The sequence below is a fragment of the Nannobrachium achirus genome (assembly GCF_963921795.1).
Source record: "Nannobrachium achirus genome assembly, chromosome: 23".
Classification (NCBI taxonomy): Eukaryota; Metazoa; Chordata; class Actinopteri; order Myctophiformes; family Myctophidae; genus Nannobrachium; species Nannobrachium achirus.
In genome coordinates, this window is record NC_137830.1 from 26462548 (window position 1) to 26485675 (window position 23128).

Here is a 23128-nt window from a genome sequence, read left to right on the forward strand (position 1 = left end):
AAACTCAAGGAAGGAAGGTACTGTTCGTTCAAAACAAAGCACTCTGTAGTTAATAGTATCTCAAATGAGAATTGCCAGATTTCAAATAGTTTGCATCACTGGGAATAAGAAGAAGTAGAATAGATTGCATCACTGGAAGTTTGCATGAAGAAGAAGTAGAATGGATGAGATGTTTGACCTTTTCAGTATTAATGAATATAAGTCACTGATGACTCCTGGTAATGTTACTACTGACCACAGCAGCGTCTGCCGCAGCTGCGTTATACGTCATTGCTTTGGCCCCGCTTAGCCGAGCTCGGACCTACTCTAGAGTGGATACTTTATACTAGCCTGATTTCAGACTCTGCGCTGGAGCTTGAGTCTGAAGTTGTCCATATTCTATTTGATTTAAAAGGGGAGGGGATTTAAAATTTGAAATTCCCAATCACAAGAGATCTGGTGGGAGGGGTTGTGTTTCACTTGTGTACACAAAACATTCCCCCTCCCCCTGTATGACAGGAATCAAGTTGTTGTCTTTGATGTTTCATTGATTAGAGAGAAGCACTAACGAGCTATTTACACTTGTATGGCTCAATCAATGACTGCAGTTCAGAACCCCTTTGAAGTTCAAAGGGAGCACCCCTCCCTCCACTGTTTCTATTGATTTTCAAAAGTTAGACACACCCCTCCTCCGTCTTGCATTGATTTCATTGGTCGGTGCGCCAAGACACCGATAGAAAGAGATGCGTCATATGACAAAACCAGACCAAGAGAAGCAGTCCACTCAGAGAGTGGGCAGGTCTATTGGCTGGAGCCAGGCAAACTTTATACTACCACGTTTTGTACCACTGTCACACCACTCTGCCCAGTTCCTTGTAGTGGAATACCTGGCACAAGTGTGTGGGGTCGGGTCGAGTGGGGGGGAGAGGGGTGGTGCCATGCCAAATATAATATAATAATAATAATCTGTTTATTTTAGGTGGGGGACACCTAAAATAATCTTGCATAGGGCCACCGGAGTCCTAGAACCGGCACTGCACAGGGCATCAACAACCACAGGGGGGCACCGGAGGATCAACTGTAAAAAAAAGATATTCACATGAGCTAAGCTAAGCTAAGCTAACCTAACGTTGCTGTTTGTAATGACTGGTTACACTTAAGGGTTTTGAAGAAACGTTAGGTGGATACTAGTATGCACAACTCTAAAAGAACTGGTGCACTATTGTGTTGGAGCGCCTCAGTGCGGCTGCAGAGTTAAGGTGCTATCTATCCCTGATTGATTGATTGATTGATTGATTGATTGATTGAAAACTTTCAAACTAGGTCCAAGCACAGGGCACCATGAAGGGTAAATCCTGCCCTGCTCTGGCCCTCACTCTCGCAGTAAGGCCCTCACTCTGGCCCTGACCAGGTACCTCACTCTGGCCCTATAGGTCTGGACAGATAAAAGTGGTGCGCTCTTTGAATCAAGTATGTGACTGGTCCATCAAGGCTTACATAATGGTCCCCATGACCTTCGGCAAAGTGGCCCAGAACTAGCAATGGCAGACTGTCGTCATAATGACCACATGGGGATATTATCGATTTGCAACACCCAGTGTCGATACAATCACGAACTGTATGTTGAACATTGTGGATGCTCTTTGTACAGCTAAATGATCCCCATATTTCACATTCATTTGCTGCATGTTTAGCAGATAATTGCTCCATTCTTCATCAACTGGGCCACAACTCATAATGTAATAAGGGCTCATAATGTAATAAAAACATGTAATAAAAACTCAAAATGTAATAATCAGCTCATAATGTAATAAAAAAGACATTATTACATTATGAAGTTGTATTACATTATGAGCCTCCTATGTGGAGGTTCTTAATGTAACACATTATTACATTATTGAAAAATCCATTATTACGTTATGCACTCGGTTTTTTATTACATTATGAGCTGATTATTACATTATGAGTTGCTACAAGGTCTAAGGGACAGGTCGTTTTTTAAAGAGGGATACTACTGGAGAAAATGTATAAGCCCTGATATAAAATGCCATGACCCTCCCTCCGAATGAGGGGAAAAATCAATTACCCTCCCCAAGCATAAAAATGGGTGGCAGATAGAGGCTGTGAGACTTATATTGATGTAATGCTTGTCATTCAGGATGGAAAGAAATGACACCTATCTGAACTTTTATGTGACAATTAACTGCAATCCTCCCTTTGATGCTGACACTTGCAGTGAGCGATGGTATAGGGCTGATCAGACCCTCAGCGGTGAGTTTCCATGTTCAAATCTAAGGCCTCCTACAAAACATCGCTCGAGTGCTTTGTCAAATTCAAGGTTAAATACAAACGATTTACTGAAAATCACCAGTAGAAACATTTTTTAACGTTGAAAATGTCAAAGGACTGGGATTTGAACACAGACCTCTGCACTGAGAGTCTGATCTTCAGACCACTAGGCTACACTATCTCTCACTGCAGGTTTACTTTGGTGCTTTTGAGTACTTATTTTGTATTTTAACCTTGAAAATGACAAAGTACTACTAGAAGAACATTGAGGGACTGAGATTTGAACATGGAACCTATGCACTGAAAGTCTTATCCTACACTGTCTCTCACTGCAGGTGTTTTCTAGAGCTTTTTATTCCTTTAAATTTGTATTATAACCTTTAAAATGTCAAAGTACTATATATGTCATAGTACTGAGATTTAGACCACTAAACCATCTCTCACACTGCAGGTTCATTCTGGTGCTTTTGAGTACTTGTTTTGTATTTTAACCTTGAAAATGACAAAGTACTATTTACTAGAAGAACATTTGAGGATTGTGATTTGAGTCTGATCCTCAGACCACTCCACTGTCTCTCATTGCAGGTGTTTTCTAGAGCTTTTGAGTACTCCTTTTGTATTATAACCTTGAAAATGTCCTATATAATAGGAGTACTGAGATTTGATCATGTGACCTCTGCACTGAGAGTCGATCTTAAACATCCTGTAGCTCTGGGCCATTGGTGCCTATCTGACCATAGTTACAGCATGCATGTTGGACAGTTGTTAAGGCAGCCATTCATCCTGGAAAATCACACAAATCTCTCTCTCTCTCTCTCTCTCTGAGAGTAACATGCTGGTGAATGTATGTCACTCAAAATACTCTGTGTGAATCTGTCCATTCTTGGACAGCTCTGTTGTAAAGAAAAATCACACCCAATGTGAAGTGAGCGGTGGTCGTGCTTGCATAACGTCTGTAATTGGTGATGTAATACAGGCTACACACACGCACATTGCTATGGCAAAACGCTGAGGAAAACACATTGCTATGGCAAAGCGCTGAGGAAAAGTGGCTATAGTTAGGTCTAGGATGTAATTGGTGATGTAATATGGCTACACACACACATACACACACACACACACACACACACACATATTGCTATGGCAAAACGCTGAGGAAAACACATTGCTATGGCAAAACGCTTAGGAAAAGTGGCTACAGATAATTGGTGATGTAATATGATGTAATATGGCTACACACACACATTGCTATGGCACAACGCTGAGGAAAACACATTGCTATGGAAAAACGCTGAGGAAAAGTGTCTACAGATAGTGGCTACAGATAATTGGTGATGTAATATGATGTAATATGGCCACACACACACACACACACACACACACACACACACACACACACACACACACACACACACACACACACACACACACACACACACACACACACACACACACACACACACACACACACACACACACATTGCTATGGCAAAACGCTGAGGAAAACACATTGCTATGGCAAAACGCTGAGGAAAGGTGGCTACAGACACACGCACAGCCACTCTTAGGAGCGGTTTACCACCGCTCAAAAACACAATGTGCTAATATGCTCATGACCCACCAGTGGGCCCCCGACCCACAGATTGAGAACCACTGGATTAGAGTGAGATTATTTGACTGCTGTCTTGTTGTTGTCCAGGGGTGCACTTTGAGGAGGAGGTGTTTGGTTTCAAGGTGTAATTGTAATAAACACTGTTTCCTGTGGTGATATAAAGGCAATTCACAGCCATTACAGAACACAGAAATGGGAGGGCAGGGGTAACCGATCTATTGATAGTAGTAAGCAGAGCTCCAGGGCTATTCTTATGAAGGCGGATTCAGATTTCATTTAATTCAAGTAGGCCTACGTAACACTAGATATGATTACTATGGTTATTATGTAAAACTCACTGACGGCTATCTGCCTGCCTTCTCTCCGCACCACCCCCCCCCTCTCCTCTCTCTCTCTCTCTCTGTCTGTCTCTCTCTCTCTCTCTCTCTCTCTCCCACCCCCCTCTCTCTGTCCCTCTGGTCATAAAGGATAGTTCATACTGCATCCTACACCAACCAAACCTACTGACATGTAGCCTCGTACCCGCCCTCTTCCAGAAACCATTTAACGGAAGTTGGTCGTTTACGAGGCTAACTGACATGTACTGTCAGGGGTGTCGCACCAAATTCTGGGCCCTAGGTACAAGGATTCACTGTGGGCCCCCCATGAATGTCAAAATGATATGCATTTGGCCACGGACCCCGATCTCAACATATTTAGTTCCATGGACTAAAAATGTAGTTACAAATGTAAAAAAATACATATATTCAAAGATTTGCACACATTTTTATGACTTTTCAAAAATAGCAGATCTACAAGCTCGCAGAGCTTGAATATCTGCTATTTTTCAATAGCTAAAGTATAAAATAATTAAGGCCCCTCCACCTTGGGCCCTAGTAACTCAGTCCCACGTTTCCCCCCCTTGTGACGCCCCTGTGTACTATATGCCGACAAATTGATACTAACTCAAGTGTATACCGTACACAAGCATGCACGCATGCAATGCACGTGATGATTTGGCCAGCCCAGTTCTGATCAATAGATTTTTGAGCGGTGCTAACCGCTCCAACATCTGGCTTTCAGAAAAGAAAATGCAAAGGCATTGCATAAAAATAACAATCCTCACCCAACCTTTATGTCAGGAGGCCCCAGGAGGTTCCCTTGTTCTTCTGTTGTTCTGTATCAATGCAGAATATAAACCACCAGAATATCTTCTTTCAACCAAACTTCCCTTATTCAGAACATGGAAGTGATGTACTTCATGTATCCATCTGACCTTTACTTATTTACATACTGTAGCTTGATAGTTCACGGCCACACTATTCGATGGTTTAAAAAGTTCTGCTCTGGATAGTGTAATTAGTTTATTGTTTGTCTTCACTGACATAAACAAGGGGATGATCAGTGTCCTTTGTTATTGAAAGTGCTGAGCGTATTTAAAACAGTCTCTTTGACAAACCACCACACCAAACACTCTTTACACACCTAAAATGCAATACCCGGCAGCTTCACTTCCTGAACTTTTATAGCTGTTCCTGGTACCTCACTTCCTGGAACATTCCAAAGAGTGATCACTTCCTGGAACCTTTACCACAAGCGCTGCTTTCCACCCACAGCTCCCCCTATGCAATGAACCATGACAACAGAACCTGAATGCCTATATTCAACAAAATAAATATATTTTTGTACACCACATTTGGGTGTTAAATAGGCCTACATTTTGTAAATATTCCCTTTGCTATCATAAAGGGTGATATATTTCTCACACAAGTATCCTGTAGTAATACGACACGCACGCACGCACGCACGCACACACGCACACACACACACACACACCCTCAAGGATCCCCGGACCCCACTTTGAGAGTCCGGGCCTTAGATCATTGACTAGGTGCACCAGTGGATGCCTATATCCACACATTTCATAGGGAGCATATATTTGGGGAAACCATAATGGGCATCACTTCAGTTGTCATTCAATTTAATTGTGTCAGCGGTGTCAGTCAACAATAATGTGGGACTGGGAACCCAACCTGGCAGAAATCAAAAAAGGTCATATTAGTCTGACTTACAGTACTTACCCTACAAGATCTCTCTCTCTCTCTATGCATTTGATGTGTTTACCTCGATTACTGTAAATCTCTCTGGATAAAAAACCTAAATGCTTAAATTGTAAAGCTTATCAGTTCAATAAGGGACATGTCTTGCAGTTTCCAAATAAGGGACAATTCCATATTTCAAAACCATAAGTGTGAGTCAATCTGCGCAGAACAGTGTGTCTGCCTCTTGTAGTCTGAACTGTGTGAAAGTGTGACCTCACTTACTGCAGGTCACCTTTTCACTCAATACATACTGTACCAGATAAGAAAACAAAGGATTTTTTTTAAGGCGCAGCTCAAATCTATTTGTTATTGAGACCATGAAACTCACACCAATATATTCATCCATAACATTGAAAAGAATCACTTTAGGCATTAAACTGCCAGCCTCATCTAACCTGTGCACTTCAGTTTTGTCGTTCAGTTTAGCTGTGTGTGTGTGTGTGTGTGTGTGTGTGTGTGTGTGTGTGTGTGTGTGTGCGCGCGCGCGCGCGCTGTACTTTAAATGTCACTTGACACCGAGGCTACTCTTAATTGACCTTCTCTATAGTACCGAAGTAGGGGAGAGCGGGGTAAACTGAGACACCGGGTAAACTGAGACGCTCCATTTATCTTGGCAATGGAACACATTTGTGGCCATGTGACCATTATATTTTCAAGCCCCTTGAATTTCCCACTTGTCATGAAAAGAGAGACCTGATAGTGCTGTAGAAAACATGCTTTTTTCACAAAAATGTGTTTTTTGCATGTAAAAGTAAATTTTCTTGCTGTCAACATAATCAGCTGTTGTGTCAAAGCAAATTGATGCAGGGAGAACATTTTATATCATACATGTTGATGAACTACCGACTTATAAATCCATGTGATAGATGCTAGCTGAAGATTACCCTGAATTGATAAAAATATCCCTTTTCCCAAAATGTGGCTGTGGGGTAAAGTGAGACAATTGCTTCGGGGTAAAGTGAGACTATCCTTAACATGAAAGACAGGGAGAAAGCTGTAAAAACCTAATTAAAGGGTGTACCAAACTAGTCTCAATTGATTCTTATGTATTTTCCCCTGTAGAATCCATTTTTGATATATATTTCTTTGTATTGTGCATAATTAATGAGATAATTAGCATATTTGACTAAATATGCAAATTATTTCATTAGTTATGCACAATACAACAATATACTTTGCAGAAATAGATTCTACAGGAAGAATTACATAAGGATCAACTGAGGAAAGTTTGGTAAACCCTTCTATACATTTTTTATAGGGTTTTTAGTTTTTTCCTTCTGCCCATGTGTCACATTATTTGACACATGGGTGGAAATGACAGGACAAAGCCTATTAAAAGAATGTCTGCTATGTACATTTTTGTATTGCGCATATTTAACCCGGTTAACCGGGTTTTTGTGTTTTTATGGTAGTTTTAAAGTGAAAAAAGTGAGTGGATCACTTTACCCCGTTGATTTCTCTGGTCTGTCTCAGTTTACCCCGGTCCTGGGGTAAACTGAGACACAAGACCACTTTTTTTAAAACAATCATATTTTCTCTGCCTTTTGTCTTGAATATGTTCTGATAACTTCCATTGTTAGGAAACATCCCAAATTACTGGGAAATGTGTATATTTTTACTGATATATCTTTTAGTTCGCCTCTAGGGGAGAAAATGTAAAAAGTGTCTCAGTTTACCCCGCTCTCCCCTACAACCTAAGCCATCCTGAATTGAACACAGGCTCACACTCACGCTTTGCTTTGCGTTTGTTTGCATAGGCTACATATTTCTGTCCTTGTGTGTGTGTGTGTGTGTGTGTGTGTGTGTGTGTGTGTGTGTGTGTGTTGTGTTGTTGTGTGTGTGTGTGTGTGTGTGTGTGTGTGTGTGTGTGTGTGTGTGTGTGTGTGTGTGTGTTGTGTGTGTGTGTGTGTGTGTGTGTGTGTGTGTGTGTGTGTGTGTGTCGTCTTTGGTAGCCTAGGGCACGTGCACAAGTTGTGAGCGGCTTACAAATGGCCGGTCTCTCAAAAGTAGGGTGACCATATCTCCAGCCACTCAAACCGGGACGCAAAACACTGTTGCCTAAAACTGGGACCCTAAAATCAATGCGCACGTTACCGCGCACGCACGTGCCCATTCTCTAACGTTCGTGCACGCGCACACACGCACCGCAGGGTTGTGAGTGATTGACAAACAGCCTCAGCGTTGAATTCAGACACGCAATGAATTTGTTCCTGTTTTCTGATTGGTTAGGTGAGCTGCTGAGCATGTTTTCATGAAAAGAACATAATAAATGTCTATACAACCACTGAAAACAGCTACTATTATTTTAATTCTGGCGAAAACCGGGACAATTTTGCAGTGAATGTTGAAAAGCGGGACATATCAGTGTTTTAGAGATATTTGTCGGGACACCGGGACACGCAGCTTGAAAACGGGACTGTCCCGGGTAAAACGGGACGTCTGGTCACCCTACTCAAAAGGGCCAAGTAGTTACTTAGGTACTGCTCAGTATCGGCCATTATAGGAAAAAAGGCGTTGTTTCCTTTATATCCATGATTTACGTCTGCTGTGTCTGACAAGTTAAGTATGTGAACTACAGTATATTGTATGTACAGTAATAATGTTCTGCCGGCTCTATTCACTTTGCAACAGGCTGTTGTTCTATTGTCTGACTGCATTCGCAGTGTTTGTCCTTTGTTCAAGTTATTCTTGTACTTCTGTTTATGTGGCGATACATACATATTTCAAGTGTGTGTGTGTGTGTGTTTAGTAATCTCTGAGAGTCTCTCCAACAGTAGATTGTCTTTCGCTCTGTCATCTATTTCCAGGAACAGCTTTTGTGTGTGTGTGTGTGTGTGTGTGTGTGTGTGTGTGTGTGTGTGTGGTTTCAGTTACCAGAACCTGCTGAGACTGAAGGTCATTATTATCCCAAACACAAAGACAACACTCAAATGTTTTGGTGGTGGTGTGTGTATGTGTGTGCGTTCATATAGGATAGAGAGGGACCTTGCTTGATATTGATATGCGTGTGTATTTTACAAACCACATTTCAAGCAATGTGCACTCTCAAAAAGAGTTCATTCCTTATAGTAGCTTTCCAAACTTGTCAAGGCTATTTTTGTACTCTACGGAATATTATTGACTGATATTTAACTGATTTAACCATGATAGTATCAACATCAAAATGACAGTAAACAAATCTCATTGTTGACCAGATGAGTTTCAGAATCTGGTGACTAGAGCAGTGATGTCACAAATGGATTGCAGTCGTAGGGGAAGGGAACATGTGCTTTACAATACAGAGACTCGTTTGGGGAAATCCTTTTCTGGATCAGTTGAAAACCTCAAAAGTGTTTGTGTGTGCATTTTCATGTTATGATTAATCGATAGTGACTGCTTGGATCAGTGGAACTAACAGTACACCTTCTATTTAGCAGTATCACCAATGTTGGGCAATATTACTCAGGACAGTATGTTACTTAGGTATTACATATTACTCCTTAAAAACATTCTAATATTAAATGATGTATTACTTGGAATCAAGAGTAATATATTATAATACATATGACTTTTGGTTAATAAATGATTCATCCCACTGCAACCACTTAGCTGATTGTACTATTTATAAACAGAGTTCAGGTTCAGGTTTATAATACAGTGCAATACTTGTGCTCTGGCTCTCTCAATGCACTCATACAGTATCATATTCCAAAACAAAACTGCCAGGTCAAATGCCACCCTTGATTCTTAAATATGTTATGGGTAAAGAAGCCTGATCCTTAAATATGTGACAGGACAAGTAAGTCACCATATTCTTAAACAGGAAGGAAGCATCATTTTCTAGATGAAGCGGTCAGATAAGGCCTCATTGTTACAATTCTCTTAAAAAAAAGAAACAATTCAAGCATAAAACGTGTCTACACACACAACACTACAACATGCTCCGGATCCAAAACAAGGAAAGCTATTAGATAATTTTGTATCTGAAGCAGTTAATGAACAGGCCCCCGGCATTCAGTCACCATACTGTCCTCTGTTTTCTTTGTAACTTAATAAAATGTTCTTATTTCCTGCTCAACCCTGCTGCTATTTCTGTTTCACCATGAACACAAAGCAGAGATTAGATTAGAGATACAACAACAATGGCATCTTGACTGTGTGTGTGTGTGTGTGTGTGTGTGTGTGTGTGTGTGTGTGTGTGTGTGTGTGTGTGTGTGTGTGTGTGCGCGCGCGTGCACACGTGCATGTTTGAGTCTTTAGTTTATTTACATACTCAGTCAAATGACATGAAATGCTCTGTTGGTAGCCTTGTTGTCACGATGCAGACCGACATGCGAATATCATGGACAATACTGTAAATACAAAACAGACTGACTGATGTGCTTTCACAACTTTATTATTTTTATATAAAATACTGTATAATACTTTATATATAAAAATGACCAAGAAGTGAATGCACATCAGTGACAAATATGAAGGGTCAATTCCCAGGCAGATCTTTTATTTCCAGTCCGCCCATGGCTGCATGTCTCTCTTTACAGTTATTTTAACCACTTCTTAACCCCACAAAAATGTCTATATTATTCAAAAAATGTTGAAGTTGTTGGACTCTCTTTAGTTTTTTACTTTGGTGTTATTTTGGATACAGGCCTAACATTGGGATACCAGGGTTAAAGTGGTTAACAACTGTTCATGGAAGTGCATTCCATGACAAGCCTCCGTTTTAAGCCCTCCTCAGTAAATGAGGAGGATCCTGTTAAGTGTTGAAAGTTGAAGTATAAACCATCAATCACACCGTCCCAGCTCTGTGGAATGTCATCCATGATCCAAAAGGAAGACAACCGTCTTCCACTGGATGATCTGAAGAATTCATCTGTCTTTTTGCATGGAAACACCAAGGTTCCCGGTTCAAACTCCCGGTTCCCTCTGGGCTAGTGTCATGATACAGAAGCAGGTTTGTGCCCGCTGCCCAGCTCTACCGTGAGAATCCTCACATGGGTTTATTTAAAGCGTAAATGGTCAATGTTCTCATCTCCCACTGCTACAGTGCCTTTGAGCAAGTCACTTAAACTTCGAATAGCTCTAGTAGAGCCGCTCTGTCGCGTCTTAAGCAACTCAGACAGTTATAATATATTGTTCTAAAGGAGCATTCCCACTCACGGTGTGGTTTTACATTAACACAACCTCTGCGAACCCAGACTACACTTTGAAGCTCCCTTTAACGTTCTCTTTGGCAAAACTGGACTGCTCCATTATGGCATTCAGAGAGGCTTTGTTCAGAGTCTGGGCCTTGCTGTACAGGCCCTGTTTCACACGGAACGCCAGAGCTTTGACCAGCTCCCGGTACCTCCTGGGAGCGCAGGCGAGGCCCTCGTAGCACTGGCAGGTGAAGCGCCGCGCGAATAGCTTCAGGTCGGCCAGGCCGGGCCTGCCCAGCGCCAGGAAGCGGCCCCGGACTCGCGCGATCCGGAAGCGCCCGGGGCTCAGGTGGAGGTGGTGGTCCGAGTTGTAGTTCTTGCGGACGCAGCGGCCGTTCCCCTGGCACAGGAGGTCGGAGCAGAGCTGGGCGGCCGCCGTCACGTTGACCACGTACGGGTTGAGGGTGGATGAGAGGTAGGAGGACAGAGCCTCGCACGAGGTCTGCAGCGAGTGAGAGATGAGGGAAATTATATTTCGACGCCGTTGGGCATAAACCTTGTTTCTCCATATTTCAACTTTTCATGTTTCCCCCCCCCCCCCCTTGTAAATTCATGGCATCATCATTCAAGAGTGTCACACAAAAGCAGTGAAAATAGCCGATCTTCAAGTCCACAACGATCGCCTATTTTCACCATTAAATAAATAAATAATAATAATACAAGGTTTATGGTGCTTTGTGGAGAAACAAATTACAACAAAATTATATTATTATGCAAAAAAAGAGAGAAGAAAAATCATCAGACCAAACCAGGTTTGTCTAGTCCAGGTTAGTAGCTGCATAGCCAGGGTTGCAGGGGAACATCCATGTGTCTGTTTCATGTCCGGTGGGGATGTTTCATCCCTGCTTCTGGTCAAACTGAATTTAATACAACCTTTTTTGGGAGATGTAGTCAGTCTGATATGTTTGGTATTATTTATGTTTGATAATATCTCAATTTAATACAAAAAAAAAAAATATGTATTATATATATAGTATACACATATATATAAACCTCCAATCTCCAGGTTTGAACTAGTTTTTGCGTAAACGAATGTCCTACTTCATCATACAAAAGTGTCACACAAAAGTAGTGAAAATAGCCGATCTACAAGCTCACAACGCCTCGCATTGTGAGCTTGTAGATCAATTATTTTCACAATTTTACTTTAATATAATTATAATAATAACAATATAAAGGAACAGTTTGGACATACAAGGTTTCTACCTGACAGTGATATGTAAAAGAAATGCAACCTTGATTGTAGCAACCCTAGCATCCATCAACATCCCCAGCCACTTACAGCGTCTGTTGGTCAGAGTATCCGTCTCCAGTACCACCTAATGGAATGTCTTTGTTTAGCGCCCCCTGGTGCTGAGTGACGGGCACAATGACCTGATCAAAGCTTTTGTATGTGTCCCCTGTTAGTAGCCAGTAGCCAGTAGAACTGTACTGTAGGTGCTGATTGATCTGTCTGTGATGGAGGGCAGAGCGTATGCATGGTTTCCTTCCAAACAAACGCTGCACCAGATTCACAAAGACAGCCTGACGTCACCTGGTTTGTTCCAAATGCACCAGACTCGTCCCACAGAGCAGTGCGCGTAATACAATCATACTAGGGGAAGAGGAAGCACAATCTTGTGGTTTTCGTCCTGGGTGCCATATATGTGTCACTCCAAGCGGTTAGCAGCACTGTGAGTGAGTGAGGTGTGACTGCTACATGTGGGCAACAGTGTGTGTGTGTGTGTGTGTGTGTGTGTGTGTGTGTGTGTGTGTGTGTGTGTGTGTGTGTGTGTGTGTGTGTGTGTGTGTGTGTGTGTGTGTGTGCGTGCGTGCGTGCGTGCGTGCGTGCGTGCGTGTGTGTGTCTTGCCCAAGAGCGAGAAAAATGCAGGTTGGCATAGATAAAAACAGTCAAAGGAGAACAATTCCCAAGTCTACATTATGGAGTATTTACCATTAACAGTTATTCTGTTAGGTTAAATCCGATACATACATCCTGTTTAGGGCCGAAAATAACGATCTATGAGCTCTATGATTATTTATATGCTATTTTCGGTCCAAGACACTCTCATATCATCAAGCCTAAATAAGGCATTACATTAGGCCTAACTGGCACTCTGGCAAATCCCACTGCACCCTGCATTCTCTCAGACTTATGTGAGCACATGACTGGCCACCACTGGCCCTGAACAAAGTCTTTGCCTCGTTGCTATCAGTCCCTATCTGAAAGAGAACGGCCCCATTCTCAATGAATTATTGAGACTAGCTAGTGGTGTGGTGTTGTTTAATAGATGTCTTTGGGTGTGTGTGGTATCTGTACAGAGGTGTACAGTATGTGTGTGCGTGTGTGTGTGTGTGTGTGTGTGTGTCAGCAGTCCAGTGGAGGACGTGTGGCGTGGAGCTACCTTGTCGTTATAGTCGGCACTGGCCCCCCACAGCACGGCCCCCGAGGCCCCTACTGCTGCACTCTCCCCTATGGTCCTGACCAGATCTCCCTGGGCAAACACACACACGCACACACACACACACACACACACACACACACACACACACACACACACACACACACACACACACACACACACACACACACACACACACACACAGGGGTAAAGGTGAAGGATAAAGGTTTCTTTCTAGGTTTCTGTTCATTACACCTTGAAACCAAACCGCCCTCACAGTGCAGTGGACCCAGGCCAGGACACTCTGTCTGTAGCATAATACTCAACCACAAGCAGGAGACACAAACCCTCACTGGTTCTTCAAAGTTGAGTCCAGGGACTATCAGGGGTCCAGAATATTGTCCAACACTCAATTAAATTAAACAATTAAATTAAGACTTTGGATTTTTCAGTTTAGATTGGGGTCCCAAGTAAATAACATAATGTATCAAATGGTGGTCTGTGGCCTTAATGCAGATCAAACTGTAAATTCAAAAGGTTGAGGCCTACAGTAATGTATCAACAGTAATGGTTGGATTCTCAACAAGGAAATATTTTATACTCGCCTATAATTAAATAAAATTGTTACCCTAATGAGAGAATGTAAAATGATGACAATTGAGTTCATATTGTAGGTTTCTCTCTCTCCCCAGTCCTCACCAACAGAATAAACAATTGTGTAATTCTGTATGAAATGTAACAGCAAATATCTTCTCTTATGGGGGGTCTCTGGCACAAAATCATTTTAAATGGGGGTCCGTGGTCTAATACAGATCAATTTGTTGGTCCTTGACATGAAAATGATGTATAGACACTACTCAGCCACTAGATGGTGCACTAGTACAATCAACATGACAACACCTCCTGTTGATATGGTCCTTATTTCCCTGAGTTATGGAGTTATTTTGTCTATAAGACATCTAAGAAATTCCATGAATAAAATATAATAATAATTAAGGAGTAGTGAAAATAACCGATTTACAAGCTCTCAGCACGGCACGAAGCATCCTGATATGAGCTTGTAGATCTGCTATTTTCACTACTTTGGGTCCTGGGCAAAAGTCTAATTTCTCTTTTGGGTCACAGGCCAAAAGGTTTGTGAAACACTGATACCTAGATTCCACCTCACGCATTCTGCTCTGGTTATGCACCTGGCTGAGGAAGTGTCGGTTCTGGTCGACGAAGACCGGCCGCGCGTAGACAAACACCGGGGCGGCAGCCGTGCCGTTGCGGATGGGCAGAGACGACACCCTCAGAGCCTCCTTGACCCGGTTCCGCACCATCAGCGCCGCCTTGTGGCTGTTTCTCAACGAGGCCTGAAACAACATCACAACATTTTAGAAATATTTAGAAATATTAATGTATTTTTGTAGTTTTTATGTTTGTATGTTTATCTGGTTCCCATTGGTTCTTTGTTTTTATTATTTTATTTTCTATTTTGTTTTGTTGTTGCCCTATCTGCCTGTTGTAAATCTCTGCACCATTGAAAATGAGGGTTCAATCCTCAATGTATTTGTGGGGGGAAAAAAAAGTTGAATGAATACTGTACAACAGCAAATGTTGCAGGAAATAGCTGATATACGACACGCCATGATGCAAGCATTATCAGCAATAGACCAAATCATCATGACCAAGACATTTTTCCAGGGGCTTTTTCCATGCTTTGGAGCAGTATTACGTACAGAAGAGAACACTTAAATGTGATTGAGAATTAGAAATCAATTATTTTGTTCTAAATATCCACAGGTTGACAACTTAGACAAAGCTAATGTTCTGGACACTTTATTTTCTGTTGTGTAAATATCCATAGACACTCTACCTGGAAATAATGCCTCACACATTCTAATCTGGTCTTTGTAGGGTATCTTTGGATTTTCTTTTATTTTATAAATGGCGACGTATCCAAAGTACTCAAAACCTGGATGCCAGGTTGAAAGTGGTTAAGTAAAAAGAGCTTGTGACTGAATAATAACTAGCCTGGCATGGCCAGACTAATATAGCAAATTTCTATATGTTTAGATCTGGCAGATTGGTCTGGTTTCTAGGCTAAATAACGACCATATTGTCCCGTTGTGTAGTTACTGAATATACTTAAAAGTAATGGTTTCGGACATACAAGGTTTCCACTGAGTGCTATAGGGCCATAACAGTGTATCGTCACTGTCGGGCAGAAACCTCGTATCTCCAAGTTTCAAATTGGTATGTTTTTTCGTAAAGTAAAGCCCTGCTTCATCATACAAGACTGTGGCACAAAACTAGGGAAAATAGCAGGTCTACAAGCACACAACGGCTTGCAATGCGAGGCGTTGTGTGCTTGTAGATCTGCTATTTTCACTATTTTAAATATTTTTTTAAATAATAACAAAAAAGGAAGGTTTTGGACATACAAGTTTTCCACCCAACAACGAGGCTATGTGAGTGTGTGTGTGTGTGTGTGTGTGTGTGTGTGTGTGTGTGTGTGTGTGTGTGTGTGTGTGTGTGTGTGTGTGTGTGTGTGTGCGTGCGTGCATGTGCGTGCATGTGCGTGTGTATGTGTACCTGCAGGTATATGGAAGGGAAGAGCGCTGTGCTGGTCTCCCACAGCCACAGAAGCTTGTTGTTCTGTGTGCGGACCTCCTTGGAACAGCGTCCGTTGTAGCCCGGCTCCAGCCAGCCGTAGTTGTAGCAGTTGGGGAACAGGTAGAACCCCCAGAGGTAGTTGGGTCTCATGGCTCTGCCCAGAGACAAGGTAGCCGACATGAAACTCCTAGCCGCTTTCTGGAAGGAAGGGACGGACAGACAGACAGAGAGAGAGACAGAAAAGAAAGAAAAGAAAAGAAACAAAACAGTGTTAGATAACTCACTTTTTACTAAGTGACACATTGACCAAATCCCATGGTCCCTTACAAACTCATTGAGCCTTGAACTTCAGCATCCTTATTCTGGGGCGAAAGGCCAAAAATAACTGATCCATGGCTATATTTGGAGAAGAGCTTTGGGTGTACAAGGAAAGAAGCACTCCAAGTACATTACGCCCCAACATCACTGTGATGCCAGTGGAACCAAATCTGTTTTATTGCCATATTTATGGACATCCCTGTGATGCCAGGGGAACCAAATCCCTTTTATGCCCATATATGGAGATATGGAGATCCCTGTGATGCCAGGGGAACCAAATCCCTTTTATTGCCATATATGGAGATCCCAGTTTGTGGGTTTCCTTGTATTTCCTGGTGTTCCCCATGCGCAACAACCCCATCTATGTAGGCAGAGGGCGCAGTTCATTGACAGTCCACTTGTGAAGAAGCTATTCCGCATCCTGCTAGTTTTGGCCTTAATGCTCCTATTCTTCTTCCCAGAGGGCAAAAAAATCCATGGGAGGGGTGATGGAGGTCCCTTATATAGTGGCTCTTTGGGTACAGCACTCTATGTAGAGGAGGGAACAGAGGCACCAATGATCCTCCCAGCTGTCTTCACCTCCCGGTTCAGGTGATGTTTTTCCCTGCTCCTTGCAGCTGCCATACCAGGAAGTGAAGCAGTAGGTTAGGAACTTAGGATAGACTCAATGGTGCCCCTGTAGAAGGTGGTGAGGAAAGGAGAAGGAAGGCCTGCTTTCTTGAGCTTTTAAGCACTTTGTGGAATCTGAATGTTGGTGTAGTTGTAGGGGGCTAAATAAGTTGCTCTGCCCGAACCCATATAAAGCTGGGAACATGACGGTCAGGGCTCGGTCTCTACGACCATGTGTGAGTTACGAAGAGCTAAAATCGCTTTGGGAAACCCGGCCAATGTTTAATCCAACAGAACAGGGTAATTTTTTATCAATTTCCTTAACGTTTTAGACATACAATGTTTCCACCCGACAGCGACAAATGGTTAACAGCCAAACGGGATCCAGATAAACAGACCTGGAAGTGGTGTTTGGCCAGCGCCGCGGCCTGCCGGACAGACAGGAAGGGATATCTCTGCAGCACCAGGCCTACAGACAGGCTCTGGTAGATCTTCTTAGAACCCCAGTTCCTGTCCCACAGGGGACGCCATTCCTCCCAGTCCACCACAGCCAGACCTTGACTGGTCCTGGAGGGATGGGCAGGAGAGACTGTCACGAACATGAAATCTTACTTGACGATTAATGGTCATACAAATAATTGGAATAACAATGTAATTCTGGTTTTGGGATTGAACATTGGAACTAGGGATGGTCCGATCAGGTTTTTTGGAACCGATCACCGAGCACCGATCACAAAAGTTTGATCACCCGATACCGATCAATCACCGATCCGATCAAGTTATTATTTATATTTTATTTATATTTTATAAATGTTAATGTTTTAACTTTAATTAATTAATTCACTCATGGATTCATTTATATATTTGCCTTATAGTTATTTACCAGCATTACTATGTATTTATTATCATAGCAGTAACTAATTATTCCTTCAGCACTGTACCCCAAATACCAAAAAATGGCCTCAAGTGGGCATACTGAACGGCTGGTTGATCGGATGCACCGATCGGATCGGATCGGTGAATTTACCTTTTGATCTAAACCACCGATTATCGCCGATCACGCGTTGATCGGCCCGATCCGATCCATTGCCGATTGATCGGTAACATCTCTAATTGGAACATATAAATATATGATCAATCTGGGAACCCATTCGTCTTGAGAGATTAGACTGTGGCCAATACCAATAATCTAAAAATATAATGTGCTATGTATGTAAGTACTAGTAATGGGTAAGTAGGCAGCATAATAACAATAACTAGAAAAGATGCAATCGGACATTGCAAGTGTGGTTGCTGACGTGACTATATTCTGCAGTAAGCTATCTGTCATGTGAAGCTCGACCAATTGTTTCCCTATTGATTCCCACTCCCATTGATTCCCTATTGATTCCCACTCCCATTGATTCCCTACTGATTCCCACTCCCATTGATTCCCTATTGATTCCCTATCCCTGTCAGACAGATGTCTGTCTGTCTGTCAATTTCCAATGGTGGCGGAAAGGTTACCCAAGAAATAAAGTTTCCCCAGGACTGTGTTGCCCTGTTGGGCAACCACACTAACTAGAAATACTGTTCCTACGAAACAGTGTGGGCTCACATGGAACACCATGTATGGGCACAAATACATGGCTGCTCCTCATTGGCCAAGAGCCCTGCCTTTGTACTGTCTGTAGTTTTTTTAAGGAGAATAACCTTGGTCTATAAAGTTTTGGTTTAACGTACTGATATAACATACTGGTCTCGAGCCCCCGTGTTGTTGTTATTTATATCAGGTCACACTTGTTGGTGATGATGTCACCATAGAACGCTGCTCCTCATTGCCTAAGCCCCAGCCTTTGTACTGTCGGTCATTTTTTTGAGGAGAACTTGACCTATAAAGATCTGGTATAAGATACTGGTGTCTGCTTTCAACGAGCCCACAATAAAAAGAAAACAAAGTCCATCTTCATAATCTATGCCCCAGCAGCTCCCGACTGTCCTGACCTGGAGGTGATGTAGTACGAGATGTCTGCTCTGGCCTTGGACATGCTGGCCTTCAGGTTGCCTTGCTGAGGTATTCCACCATTCAGAAGTTTCCTGCCGCTGCGATCCACATGGGGGTACAGACCCAGTCTGTCTGTGTAGAACAGAGACAGGAACTGACCGGGAACCTGCGGCGAGATGAGGCTCATTCAAAACATTGTTTGATTGATATTTCAATTGGGTAAATGCATAGCCAGATTAGCCACAGACCGACGAGGCACAGAGGGAATCATTCTTCTGCGCAATGGCTATCAAATGCAGGAATCGAGGTTTCCAAGTTACAAGAATAATGTCGACAAGCAAAAATAGCAGATCGACAAGCTCACCGCGGTTCATGAATCGGTACGATGTGAGCTTATAGAATGGCAATTTTCAGTTTAATTTTAAATTACACTCAAACAAATATCAAGGGGTTGGAAAAGTTTGGAACCTCCCAGGGTGGATAAATGGTTGGACAAAATGGAGGACATGTACTCTATGGAGAAGGTGACATATAAAATTAATGGTAAGGAAAACGTATTTGAAAAAAGGTGGGCCGCTTATCTTTTAAATAAGGATAACATGCCCACATAACCCCCCTTTTTTGTTTCGGTCCATTTTATTTATATTTTTGTTCAAACCAAAAGTATTTTAGACACAAACATCAAACAAAAAAAGCCTCTTTATTTTATTTTATGTATTTTTCATTTATGACATAACAAAGACTACATATCAAAGCCAGCCCCCTTTTTCATAATTATTTTGTTTTCCTTCTCTGTGTAAACATATGGGTCTGTATGTGAACATGGATTGTGTAGTATTTATATGGTCTTTGTGTAGTAGTTTATTTTGTTGTTATGTAGGTGGTGAAAAAAAAAAAAAAAAGATGGGTCAGGATGTCTATAGTCTCGCGTAGCCAGACAACTATTCCACAATCTCCGAATGCGGGAGCATTTGGCCAAATCGCGGAGGCAACAGTCTGGCCACGCGAGACTAGGATGTCTATACAGGACATGACATGTAAAAAAAAAATGTGCATGTATATGAACAGTGACAATGAGGTTGTCATTTGAAGGATCATTTGCATGTCGACTGACTTAATAAAGTATAGTATTTATTAAGTATTTATTTTGGTTACATTGTGATATAAATGTACGAATATATTTCAAAAAAGGAATTACATGTAGCACACATGAGGTGAATTTATAAAAAAAAGAATCCAAGGCACTTGGCCTTTATTATTATTATTACATCGTGGCTTTCAGCTACTTACTAAACTAAGGAATTACATGTATTTAATTCAGTATGACCAGAAGCAGGTATAAAACATATCGACACTGCATAAAACTGTATGACCAGAAGACGAGGATATCAAGAGCATGGATTTCCCCCCAGCCAATCAATCAATCAATCAATCAATCAATCAATCAATCAATCAATCAATCAATCAATCAATCAATCAATCAATCCATCCATCCATCCCTCCCTCCTACCTTAGCAGGTGTGGCCACTCCTCTGAAGGTGGATGTGTCCAGGGAGATGTTGTGCCTATTGCACACGTGGTCAGGGATGTTCCACGTGACGATGAACGGCTGATGATCAAACAGAGGGTGAGTGGCGTGAGGGAGGCGAGGTGGAGGGGGCGGTCTGGCATGGCGGGGGGGAAGCCTTTTAGGAGGAGGAGATGCGATGGCTCGAGGGTTAAGAGAAGGGGAGGTTTGTGTGGGAAGGGAGGACGAGGAAATGGGAGAAAATGGAGTCGAGGTTGTGGGAATAGAAGTGGGGAGATTGCGGGGAGTTTGTGTAGGTGTTGAAGAATGAGGGAGAGATGTTTCAGAGGGAGAGGGAGAACTTGTGGAGAAAATAAGTTGGGAGGTCGTGAGAGAAGGTTGAGGGTTTGAGGGTAGAGATGTCGACGGCAATGATTCACTGACAAGTTTAGTGTGAGGAGTCTGTGAGCTTTTGGGAAGCAGGGACGTTAAAGGAGGAAGTGAGGACAATTCTGACTGGTAAGTTGAGGGTAACATGTTGAAAAACTCTCCAAGACGTCTAGCCGGTTTGCCAGTTTTGGGGAATAACAAAAATAACGTTTTGGAGGTTGACTGTGAAGTTGGGGTTAGATATGGAGCTGTGACGGTGGTTTCTGGTGAAGAAGTCGGGTACATTGTTTTAACAGAAGTAACTGGGCCAGTTACTGGGGCACTCTGTGGAGACAAAAAGGTTTGTAGCACTGTAGGACTATAGGTAAGTGTCACAGGAGGGATAGTTGTGTGAGGTATTGACTGTGTGGTTGTGAGGGTAGAAATGGTGGTGGTAGAGACAACAGGAGTAGACCAGAGAGAGGATGTGAGTGTTGGGAGGACAGAGAATATGAGCGCAGAGAAGAAAGACAGCGTCAGAGATGGGAGGAGATGCCGACTGAACGACAGAAGCAGCGAACAGCCTCTGCTCTTGTGAGTGATGCACACCATCCTTTCCCCTGAAGGAGAGGGGAAATAATAAAAAAAAACCTGAATGAGAAGTTAGGGACCAGAAAACCAAAGCACAGTGCCTGACAAATCGCACACACCTATAAAGGTATTATAGTATGTGAGAGGGATTCATTATACCAGCTATTGTCCTTTCCGTTGAGGAAGAAAAATATGAGCATTTTTACAAATAAAGGCTTCACAGTCATGCATTAAAGGAAAGATGATTGGCAAGCTTAATTTACTGACTAAACATCCTGTATAGTACCTTATACAGCACAAAATGCAAGGCACATACATTATAGCCACAAAGACTGCTACATTACAAAACCTTGATATGAATCCACCCAGTGAAATCATCAAGACATCATGCCAATAAACTTCACACTACCATCTATAAATCCTGGTGTAATTTATTTCATTTAATATGAACCTCTAGCGTCAATATTATGGGCATATCATCATAGCCGAACATTCTGTAAAGCTACAAACGCATCACAACACAATGTGTTGAGAGCCTGTAGACCAGCTATTATCAGAGAAGAGATTTGGGGTAGAGGGAAAAAGGAGAGAACCATTTGAGGCCCCTGGGGAACCCCGTCAACAAAGTATCCGGGTTTAAGTAGTTAAATGTTACAGTAAGTGAAGACAGGTATTAGAGTTCTCAAATTCTGCCCGAACCCGACCATACCCGAACCCGACCGACATTTAGGGTTGGGTAGGGCCTAAAATGTATGCTAATTAGTCGGGCCGGGTAGGGCCACGGGTTCAATGAAAAAATAAAATATTTGTTTTTATTATTTTATTACTATTATTATACGATAGACCCGACCATACCCGACCCGACGTTTTCGGGCAGGGTAGGGCCTAAAATGTATGCTAACTAGTAGGGCCGGGTAGGGCCTCGGGCCTGCCCAGTTAGGGCCGGGCCTTAATTTTCAGGCCCGTTGCGAACTCTAACAGGTATTACCACGAATGGCAAACGCTACTGTCTAGAGAAAATCTACTCCACACCTCAGCAGACCTAAACAGACATAAATCCAACCTGCCAACACCAAAGAGGTTCTCCACAGCCAACTCAAACTCACAGATTCAACCAACTGTCAAGGTCACGGCCAACTCAATCCCACAGGCACACTCTCATATTACCTGGACATCCCTTCTAGTGCCACCGCCTCGCCTCCTGATCCCCTTGATGCTACGGCGACGTGTTTGTTGGATTAGGAGCAAACTCACAACCTCACACAAGGAAAACTGCTCTCCAGAGTGAAGCGAGAGAGCAGCCTTCGTCTGGTCCTCTCTACTGAGGAGGATGAGAGAGAGAGAGAGAGAGAGAGAGAGAGAGAGAAAGGGAGAGACTGCATGTAGGGATACATTCTGCTGTCCATACACATCTAAGAGCGTCTTGTTATGATCGCTCCTGGTGCCAAGTTTGTCTTGGAACGGAGGAGGAAGCCTCACCTGGGTGCGAGGTTAGGGAACGTGCACGTGGAACAGCAGGATTCCTTGGACACCGACCCCGGGAACGAGGATCAGACTGTTATTGTAGCACTTGTCGCTCCATGACCTCTCAGTGTGCCTGCGTGGACTGGGATGACGTTTTGACTAGGGGTG

The 23128-nt window shown here is 42.7% G+C and overlaps 1 protein-coding gene across 1 annotated transcript; it reads right to left on the reverse strand.

Moving 5' to 3' along the window:
* Positions 1-11139: 11139 nt before the first annotated feature.
* LOC308308841 (hyaluronidase PH-20-like) lies at positions 11140-22671 on the reverse strand (the record flags this gene model as incomplete). Its single annotated transcript, XM_080754293.1, has 8 exons — positions 11140-11580; positions 13524-13613; positions 14711-14875; positions 16098-16316; positions 17444-17612; positions 19029-19195; positions 20540-20714; positions 22664-22671. The coding sequence occupies 8 exons, from the start codon at positions 22669-22671 to the stop codon at positions 11140-11142; spliced, it is 1434 nt and encodes a 477-aa protein (XP_080610419.1).
* Between the last annotated feature and the right edge of the window lie 457 nt (positions 22672-23128).